The sequence below is a fragment of the Cydia pomonella genome, chromosome 9 (assembly GCF_033807575.1).
Source record: "Cydia pomonella isolate Wapato2018A chromosome 9, ilCydPomo1, whole genome shotgun sequence".
Taxonomy (NCBI): Eukaryota; Metazoa; Arthropoda; class Insecta; order Lepidoptera; family Tortricidae; genus Cydia; species Cydia pomonella.
This window is the reverse complement of record NC_084711.1, coordinates 11,082,955-11,094,128: the sequence shown is the minus strand read 5'-3', so window position 1 is coordinate 11,094,128 and position 11,174 is coordinate 11,082,955. Positions and strand designations below refer to the sequence as shown.

At 38.1% G+C, this 11,174-nt stretch overlaps 1 protein-coding gene across 1 annotated transcript in view; it reads right to left on the bottom strand.

Moving 5' to 3' along the window:
* Positions 1–125: 125 nt before the first annotated feature.
* LOC133521351 (protein sidekick) overlaps positions 126–11,174 on the bottom strand; it is a 72,481-nt gene continuing 61,432 nt past the window's right edge. Inside the window, exons 26-29 of the mRNA XM_061856270.1 lie at positions 10,812–11,090; positions 9,601–9,921; positions 5,028–5,323; positions 126–4,376 (exon numbers count right to left, since the gene is read on the bottom strand). Coding sequence (XP_061712254.1) covers positions 4,134–4,376; positions 5,028–5,323; positions 9,601–9,921; positions 10,812–11,090 — 1,139 coding nt within the window. The 3' untranslated portion in view covers positions 126–4,133. The remainder of the gene's footprint in view (positions 4,377–5,027; positions 5,324–9,600; positions 9,922–10,811; positions 11,091–11,174) is intronic.

The window sequence follows — 11,174 nt, the reverse complement described above, 5'->3', positions numbered from 1 at the left end:
CCATATTTAAAAATAAAATGTTGATAGAATATATGAATGTACCCACTATGGCCACTACCCAAGTAGCTATTTGACACACAGATAGATAGGATATCATATTTAAGTGGAGTAATGAAAACCAAAAGTTTTATGCTACAATTCTGTATTGTTACAAAGTAAACATCCAAATATTGAAAGTTACAAATAAGGGAATTTTCGCCCAAGTAATGGCACCTGATATATTTTGTATGGCAATTATGATTACGTAAAACAATAATACAGTTCTCTACTCTGTAGTGCCATTCCTATCCACAATCATAGGTGTCTGCAGGAGAGTTGAGGGGAAAGATCTCACATACTACCAGTACTAAAGCAACAACACACAAACGGATGAACCGATTTTGATAAAATATTTCCAAGAACCACCACTAAAACTTGCTTTTAAATAAATTAAAAACCGCATTCAAATCGGTTCACCCGTTTAAGAGCTATGGTGCCATAGAAAGATACACAGACACAAGAATCGATTTAAAAAAAGTGAAAAAAAAATGCCAGTTTTATGACGCATTGTTATATACATTTTGTATGGCCATCACAAAATTGATATACAAAATTTGCTGTGACCACTTTTTTTCTCCCTCGTAATTCTGATTCAAATTAACCCAAAAGTTACTTTTTCAAAAAAAGGTATATGTGACTCGTTTTTTCTGAAAATCATGGTAAGAACAAAAAACATTTCAAAACCTGGTACTTAATTATATGTTGTGTGCGTGACCTCAACTCTGATGCCAATACCTATAGCAGCATTTGCGGTTTGCATACGTCGTACATAACATTTCATAATCATAAAAACTTTACAATCTAATAAAGCCTTCAAAAACCTAAAACTGGTCCATTGATCAATTAAGTTATGAAAATGTAAATCATTAAAAAGTGAAAAAAAAAAACATAATATACAAGTGCATCTTATCTCCAGTATATATCACTAACGATGCTGTATTATTTGTTTAAGTGAATTTCCCACTAGGTAATGAACAACTAACTTTAATTTACATGCCTATAATGTAATAGTCAAAAAGTTTTAATATTGAAAATTATATTACAATAGATCACAGTTATTTTAATAAAATTGTGCCTAGTCTTCAAGCTTGTTCTTAAGTTAAATGCATGCTGCTTTATTTTTATGGATAATACTAATTTTATTTACATAAATCGGAGTTATACTTCTAAAATTATCAGTCGATTTCTTTAAATTTCTTTGCTCCATATAAAACGTTAAGAAATTAACCTAAATTATGTCTCAATATTATACCTTATAACATAAATTACTCAACTATTTTAACTTTCCGATCAATACTGTTCATTATATTCAAGGCATAGGCAAGGATTTTATGTAAATAGGTACATAGAATGGAATGAACTATTAAATGGATGAATACACAAAGAGGCATCTTATATACGACATCAATAGATTTTATTACAGTTTTGGTTTCCACCTCACGAAAACCAAAACTGGCTAAAATTATATAGTTACCTAGAGCAAAGCTCGCAGCTCTCGCGTCAAGATATTTACAGTATATATGGTGCTACTTTCCCACACGCGTGCGGAAATGAGCACCTTCCGTGCATATGTCGAAACTTTAAATAGCCATATTGATTGTAAAACTTTGTACGATACACGTACGAATAGGTAATTCGCAACTCGTGTCGATTTAAATTTATCACCACTCGTTGCGAATTTCCCATTTTCTGCACTTGTATCGTAAATAACTTTCACCACACCAACTGGTAAAGGTTCTCTTGATTGTTCAAAAACGAATGAGAAAGTAGCATTTTATGTTTAAGTTGCAAAATTCGACTTGTTTCCTGATGTTAGCTGCTGATGATGATTTTGAATGATACATTTTTTATTACGTTCAGTTGCATTTGATTTGGTTTGATTTTTTTTGGTATTTAGTATTTTCCTCGCGCTGATGTGGTGACCAATGTTGTGTTTCACTCGGAGGCAAAGTTTGTTTAACCCTCGTGCCTTGAAACCCTTACAAAGCTCAAGATTCCACTTCTCGAACCCTGTAGCTACGCACGTTGCTCGGGTATCAATATTAGCACGAGCTGTTAAACAACATCTTTGCCCCTTTGTAAAACAAATAACTATTGTTATAGTACCCAAGAGCTACGAGTAGCTGGACTAAGCTGAAGCGAGTCTTAACAATGATGCTTAGGAATGCGTGGCGCGAGCTTATGAAGCAGTTGCCCACCTGGCAGTGTATAAACTGAGTGTGAACAGAGGGTATAGCCGGGTAAGCATGGCCAAACTGCCCTTAGCGAAAAAAAATCATTTCCTTTTACTGGATTATTATATATATGTAGCGCTTTCACAAAAAATTAAGCCTCAAATGCTTCAGGAAAAAATATATGTTAAACATTATTAAATTCTACAAATATATAAATTTCGCACGTATTTTTTAATTTTCCTGATAATTTTCAACTCAATCTTTTACTATTTTTTCAAGAGATAAATCAATATTTCTTTTTTCAGAAAACGACCTTAATTGTATATACAACATACCCAAATTACAAAGAAATCGTATTAGTACTTTGGCTGTAATAAAATAAAAATGTTTTTTCTTTTTTTGCATTTTTCTTTAATCCTGAAGCATTTCGTATCGTATTTTATTATTTTTACTTCTTATTTTTTATTCTTTTATATTTGATATGTTTCCTGTAAGTTAGTAAATATTTTAGTAATATGTTAATTTTAAGTTTTTATTTTAATTTTAATCATTATGATTCAAAGCTTTCATGAGCCATGTTGCTTGTAAATAAATGCAATAATAAAGGTAATAATAATAATTTGAGGCTTAGTTTTTGGTGAAAGCACTACATATATATAGGTTAATAATCCAGTAAAAGGAAATTCTTTTTTACGGTAAGGGCAGTTGGCCATGCTTACCCGGCTATACCCTTTGAAAGTAACCGCCATATGCGTAAGTAAATACTTAAAATGATTACGTAACCTTACGTATACTATTGATTATTGATTCATTATTTAGACATATATGCCCGTTCAGTGGTAGGTATTGATTTTGTAGGATCATGTGACTTAATTTAATCGTATTTATTAATTATAATTTATTCAAGTAACTTTTGTCTGAATGTAAGTACATACGATTTTTGAAGTGACTTTAGCCCAGTCATTTAAGTCGTGTACTATTGTGGTTTATAAATATTTTGTATGTGCAATAGGAATAAATTGAGAAAATCTTAATATACAACTTTTTTATGGCTATAAGTCTGTCTACGCAGATAACCGACACCGTGATTGGTACAGTCAGTAAAATATATTTTTAGTAAGAAATCCACGATAGAAAAATATAAAAGACATTCAAAAACGTTTATTAAATAGTTTCTCCATTGCAGGACTAAACACGTAATGTATCAACTTTAATAATTTAAATGAGCTGTGTCGGTTGTGTGGGTTGACAGACTTTTATTTTTAAGTTGCATGTTGCGACGTTATGAACTCCACTCACAACTACATATATTTTGTGTATTCGTGTCTAGATTTAGAAAATCACACAACAATTGGGTCTTTATTATTAATATCGTAATTAATCAATATTTTGATATAACGAGATCTCTAAAATTTTGCTATCAATATAACATTGGTCGTTCTAATATTTCAAGTAATCTATCATATATATTTAAACGTAAGAACACATACGTTCATTTTTCTAGTATAGTCAGCTGCAATATAGTAGCTAGGCAGATAACGTGGTAAAAACAATCTAGACTCAATCTAAGTAAGTATCATTTTTAGCAGGTTATTCTGCGTAACTACTTCTACTGACTGCATGCAGATCTAGTGAGAAAACACCTATTTAATATCAACGAAAGTTGATATTTATAATGAACACTCACATTTTATCATTCGCACTCACGCATCTAGTACATCTAAAAGTAACAAGGCGCTCGAGTTAAGTCACTAGATCTGTCGATAACAAATTTATTTAACAGCTACCATTTGTAAACCTTACTTCATAACTGATATGTACATTGGGAATTAATTAAATAAGTAAATACATGATTGGGAATGGGCAGTGACCGTTACATTACATGTGTACGGCGGGCTGTGGCGGCTCGCACGGCCGCCGTCATACGAAGGAGGAGAAGCCGGGCAGCGGCGCCCGCGAGCGCGCCATGTTGTTCATGACGATCTGGCCGCCGTTGAGGCTCACCACGGCGCTGCCCTCGGGCTCCGAGTCCGTGTAGCTCGAGTAGTTGCGCACGGGCCGCTGCCGCTTCCACGACTGCCGGAGCGTGTCGTTTACGTTCGCGTAGTGATTCACGAACGAGTGCGGCTCCGATCTAACGCTTTCGTTATCGCTCTCGGAATTCTGCATGGAGAAATAAGGACGATGTATTAATGCTGGCTGTTTAGGGCACGTTCACATTGGGCTCAGTTTGCGGCTATTTTAACGTAAGTCTGTAGCGTATAATTTGCCGTAGTGTGAAGGGTCTTTTCTAGTTTTTATAGTATTCAATGCCCACTGCTTTGATTTAAGCGGAAGAATATAGGTACCTATCTAAACCTAACGTGAACGTGCACAGTTGAAATACGTTAACGTCGCGTTGCACAGGTCTAATTCAGATGGTAATTTATTAAGCCAATTCTAGTTATTGTTTTAGAAAATGAAGTGTAAGCTACTTAATTAATATTTTTAATGAAAAATATATAACGTTCATCAACATGTTCTTTACAAATACTTCAAATTAAACATACCAAGATCTAAATAGCGGAAACGAAGGAGACTCAGCTTCGAAATGTACAAAGAGGAATAAAAAACTGGTGAATCTAACATAACGATGTACTCGTCGCACAAGTACACTGCGATTGCGACCTACTATTAACAGTGCTCAATAAAAGCGTGACGAAAAAAGCTAGAGATTCATATTTACCATCACGATTCCCGACGCGGGTATGCAAAAATAAAGTGTTTAGTCACACGTGTGGGTATTCAAACGACGCTAATTTTAATGGTGATCACCTGGGAGTCGGAGGAGCTCATCTCGGAGGGCTTCTCAGTGAGCGAGGAGTCGTCGGGGTTCTCGTCGTAGGCGCGCAGGCTCTCCTCGTCGCTGTGGTAGGCCACGGAGGCGGGCGAGGGCCGCGGCGGCGACTTGCCCAGCTGCGGCGCCTGCTTGCGGCGCAGCGTGCCCGCGCCCGCGCCCAGGGCCGCCGACGTGGCCGAGTTGGCGCGCGAGCGGTACAGGTCCAGCGCCAGCGACCCGCGCTCGTCCGTCGACCCCGCTAGCGACTCCTCCAGAGTCTTCTGCGCTTCTTCTGTTCAAAAAACATACAAAACACACTTTACTTCTTGTAAGCTCTCTTGTCCTGCGTGACACCTATACCGAATCTTCGCGAGATGGATATGTGTGCTCGGGACACATATCCATCTCGCTCACGCTTACGCTCAGTGAGAGTGAGAAAAAAACACGAACGTACTGAGCTTTAATAAAAATAACTTTTAAGAAAAAAAGATTGTTGATTTTGGATTTCATACAATGAAATTAAAAAGACAGCCTCCTACGCCTACTTATGTAGAAAAGGAGGTAAAATGTTTTTTTCTTTGTCACTGCACTCGACTGTATTTAAAATAAATTATTTCACACCATGTATGAAATAAAGCACCAGATCATTATTAGAATGTGCCTTGAAAACTTAGGTTTTCAGGTTTTGACAAACATGCGAAGAGAACACACTGCCAACCCTAAAATATGCGTCGTTGAAGAGTTCCGTTCTGTTCATCATCAGCAGTTCCACTTCATCAAATGTAAATGATTGATTGACATTTGTAGAAGTAACATTTGTTTATTCATTGATTTGTTGATGAAAATACTAAGATCACTATATATATGCCTTTTAAGGCTTTAACATTTGAGGAGTTCCCTCGAGTCGTCGTGGACCCCATTGTCAGAACTCGAACTTTACAAAAATTTGTCTTGAAAATATAATTTGCTTAACAAACACAGCGAAGAGGACAAATCGCCAAACGTGAACTATGCGTCGTTGAAGAGTTCCATTCTGATCATCATCAGCAGTTCCACTTCATCAAATGTCATTTTTTAAATGTAAATGCTTGATTTGTTGATCAAAATATAAAAAAAAGTACTAGGTATATGTATGCCTTTCACCTTTGAAGAGTTCCCTCGATTCCTCATGGATCCCATCATCTGCACTGAGTTTTCACAAAAACGGGACCAATCTGTATATATATTAATCCATTCAGGACCACCGACTCAGCGTATGGGTCATGCTCAAACAGTTCCGCAGGGCCAGTGACTCGCATGTGAGTCATGAAGAAATTCTGATTTTAACATATACGAAACATCATTTGACGTAATAACGTACGTATCCACTAAGTTAACAACCATTTCTATAAGGAATATTACGGTAAAAAATTATAAACATGTTTTTTAAAATGAAAATAGAGCCTAGAATATTCGATTTTGGTTTACTATCAGTGCAATATAGTAAATATACTGAAATTCTAGATACATACGCGTTGCAAGCAAACAGAAAAATCTTTATTTCAAAGATACCAAAAATATGTATATTTTAGAAGTTATTGACATGACTCAGGGTATGGGTCACTGTAGCCTGGCGCTACTTGTAACAACTACAAATGTTTCCGTAGCAGGCCATAATAAACTTTATTGGCTGGTTTTAAAGCTTATTACATGTTGAATCTGTTTGATGTTGTACCATTTTACAACCGATTACTGTTTAGATGATGGCAAACAACATTTACCAACCCGTAGTATAATAATATTATGTTTTGTGTGCGGGGTAAGGCAACGAGGATTTTCTCCTACTGTACTTTTATGTCATAATATTTGGTGATCGTCGTATTGGGTATTACAAGGTACAATTACCTACTTACAATTATGTTAATATTCATTCATTTTTTAAAGTTTAGAAATAAAGTACTATAATACATTTTAAGTGGTCTATTGTTACTATATTATAATGATTTTTACCAAAACAAAGATAACGACCGACCAAGTGTAAGCTTATCGGACACACTTGGACAATCAACAATGAATGCATCCGAGCGGCGGTATTATCTTTCATATGGTATTTTCATACGAGTTCAAGAAGTGTTTCATCCCATCCCCCTTATTAAAGATGTATTTTGGAGTAATATTATTTATTCACGATTTATTCGTCAGCAACTTTATACTGCTCCTGTGCTGTTTAGTGATTTAGTATTTTGTGACCTTGGACCTATGAATTACCGGAACTTTTTTGTTTTTAATTTTTGGTACAAGCTTTTATCGCTGACTGTACTTTGTTTTTCACATGCAACTAATACTTATCGAGACAATTGTAACAACCCCAAACACAATTCGTTTGCGTTGTTTTATCACAATAGTTCCCATGGCCATTTTCTGTCTTCACCATCAGATCAGCTCCATGTTAATTATAATGTTGCATTGTCATCCGATTTACATATGTATGCAAAATTTCATCTTAATCGGAAAATGGGTCAAATTGAATTTCCAAGATGTGACCCAAAAAACAACAACAACAAACACAGATAGTAAAACATATAAAAAGTAAAAATGTTTGTTCCTACCAACTGCAATCTTTTTTTTTAAATAGGCGCAGAAAAAAGGTGGTTAGTAAAAATGTTGCATGTTGTTCAACTGGCCGGCTTTATAAGCGGCGATTTATTTACCGTGCGCGCCAGGCCAGAAACCCATAAGCTGAGTCATGCGTTTTAGCTAAAAACGGTTTGTATGTGGGCCCGGCGTATTGTGTTCGCTCGACGGGTCTTGGCCATGAATGGGTTAATTCAATCAAAAAAATAATTTTCCAAATCAGAAACGGGGCAGCCCCATCAGCACCCGGCATTATTGTACTGGACCCTAAGGGCTCCGTATGCCCGTTGCGTATACTGCGCCCACAAATTGCAGGTGTAGAGGGAAGTGCAAAACGCCCTAAATAGTGTGACTTTACTTTAACCTCTTTAGAGCACGTTGCAAATCTGCGGGCGTTCCCTTTCAATATCCAGGTCATCTTTGAGGTTGGTCGCAAGCGCATGGCCTAGGTACTTAAAATGATCCACTCTATTTATGGGGGTACCATTGAGGCAAATAGCAGAAACATCCAGTCTTCTTGCGACCGCACTCAAACACCATGTACTGGCTCTTGGTTGCCTTATATTTAAGACCATGATTTGACACATACGTTTCGCAAATTCGCAGCAGTTTACGCAGCCCTCACACCGACGCGTTCAGCAGCACCATGTCGTCCGCATAGCTTATGTTGTTGATACAAAAATCAAATAGGTACGTAGGATAATACCAAGCTATAAAAATGAGGGGTTTTCTATAGATATTTTACAAATGCTCTTGATTAAGACTACCGTGTGGTAAGTATATACTCTATACATTGACCCCAGTGGAACATGTTCACTTCCTCAGTGAACGCGTTAGAATCAACGGCAGCGGCGGGTTAGAACACTCAGAACACACGGTAAGTGCAGGCTGCGAAGGCCGAAGGTCGACCGGAGCTCGAGCTCGGAGCGTCCGACAGGTGCGCTCTTCCCGCAATGTCCCCAAGTATTTTAATTGCGAAGGCCGAAGACAGAGCTGCAGGATTGTAATAACAAATAGTGCAAGTTCCATTAGGGCTAGTGGCCCGATACAGCCTACCGCATTTTTTAATCCGAATCACGCTTGATATCAAGTTTCTAATAGGTTTTTCTGTTATCTATAGGTAAAGAAATATTTTGTATTTTTTTCAAAATTTTAGATGCAGTACTTTCGGAGATAAGGTGGGGGAATGATATTTTTTTGCTAAATAACTTTTAAACTATTTATTTTAAAATTATACAAAAAATATTTTAGATTCTCACAATGAGCTCTTTCATATATTTTGCAAAACTTTGTTTATATTTTCTCATTTATGTACATTCCCAAAAGTTCATTGGTTCAGTAGTTTCGGAGCAAATAGGCTTTGACATGGACGGACGGCCAGACAGATGTACGAGTGATCCTATAAGGGTTCTGATTTTTCCTATTGTAGCGGCGGATTTGAGCATTTACAACTTACGTGATCCAGCAGCTCCTGTTGGTGATGGCCACGTGATGATTCAAATTTGGATAATCCTGTGCTCTTTCGACAGCTACATACATTCCATAGATGCACTGGGTAGAAAGTCACTTTCTTGTCTGGTTTGCACTTAACTCTGCAGCGACGAACTCGAAATTTTGATTTCTTTAAGCGGAGTGCAACGACGGCGTGCACTAGCGTAAATCGCAGGCGAAGTTGTGTGTTTTACTTCACTAGGTGGCGTGACAGGGCTTTGGGATTTTGTTAGTTGGCTTCTCAAAAGATGCCGCCACATAACACGAGAAATGGATTCTTTCTTAATTGTGTTGCTTTGTACGTACGAAAAAAATACCTATTCAAATATATATAGAAATTAATTAATACTAATCTGTTCCTCTACGGAACACCTATTGAGGTATGGAACCCTAAAAATTGGCTAACGCAAGTGGGAGTAGCTAAAAGATATAATTACTAGCAGCTAAAACAAAGGATCTACTCACTTTTGTATTTGTAGCTCTTGCTCTTCACGCAGAGTATGGCTATAACCATAATAATGATGACCACAGAAGCGGCCGCCAACGCCACCACGAACCACGTGCGGCGATAGACCGGCGGGTACTGCAGATACCCGTACTCCAAGTACAGCTTCGACGGAGTCACTATGACTTTCTCGTTGTACGCCGGGTTGCTGATGCCGTACATGTTATATGCTATCACTCGGAAATTGTAGGCAGTGGAGGGTAGCAGACTTTGATATGATATCGTGAATTCTTCTAACATTCCGTTGCTGGTTCTCGTGATCGTTTCCCATCTTGTATCATCTGAAATTTAGCCAGATTTATATCTTAATTTGGGTGGATAAAGCACGGAAAGTAATAGAGCAAGGCTATGTAAATTTTCTAGGCTGTGTGCAAAGTTATATTATGATACAGTCTAATGTGTGAAAAGGTAGGTACACGAGAAACTTACAGGCCTGCCACGTTTCCTTGGCTGCAGCAAAAAATCGTAAATGAAATAAATAATTAGGAATATTTTTTTAAACGTCTGACGTATTTTAAGTGTATCAAAAAAGAACCAGATTTATGTACCGATGTGTTTATAATAAAATATATACAAGGTGTAACAAAAATAGTGGGAATCCGTTTAAGGGCATATTCGGTAATGTTCTTTAAAATTCTTTAAATAAATACTGGCTTGGCCGAATACCGAATATTCGGCGGAGCCATCGGCCGAATAGCCGAATATTCAGCCGCCGAATAATCGGCAAAAAGTTTTACCTAAAATGAAGTAAATTCGAACACGCGCGTGCATGCGCTGTGCAAGTTGCAACTTATTTCTCGCTGTAGGCAGTCTTTGATAGAAATTGCGCTTATTCTGCACAACATTGCGGTGCGTTAGATTTCGTCGTATGTATATAAAAAAAATTAGTTTTGTATTATTAATCTCATCTTTTTGTATTACTATCTATGAATATAAAGGTAGTCTGATTTGTAGTTTGTTACTTTTTATACCTCTCGTTTGCCGTTATCTACGTATTAACGTAGTATTCGGTATTCGGCCGAATAGTGAAATTGTGACCGAATAGGCCGAATACCGAATAATGGCCGAATATTCGTTGCATCTCTAATCAGAACACGATACCCTTAAACGGATCCCCACTATTTTTGTTACACCCTTTCCATATGTATCGGTAAGTGGTCGGAGTGGTCACCTTTCTTCCTCGCCTCGATGTAATAGCCCAGCAGCGGGCCGCGGCCCGAGGCGGCGTTGGTCCAGGCCAGGTGCAGCGCGGCGGGCAGCGGCGCCAGCTGCAGCGCGCGCGGCGTGGCGGGCGAGCCGGGCTGCGGGCCGGTGCGCGCGCGCGCCTCGCCCGCCGGGCCCGCGCCCAGCGTCACGGCGCGCACCGAGAACCGGTACTCCACCTCCTCCTCCAGCCCGCCCACGGCTAGGCGCCGCTCGCTCACCTTCTGCTTCACTTGCTTGCTCAGTTCTTGAAACGTTACATTTTACTCAGACATTGCCGCAGGGTAGGGCAAGGCATTCTCCATACAAACCTTGTGCAAGTTTTATTCGT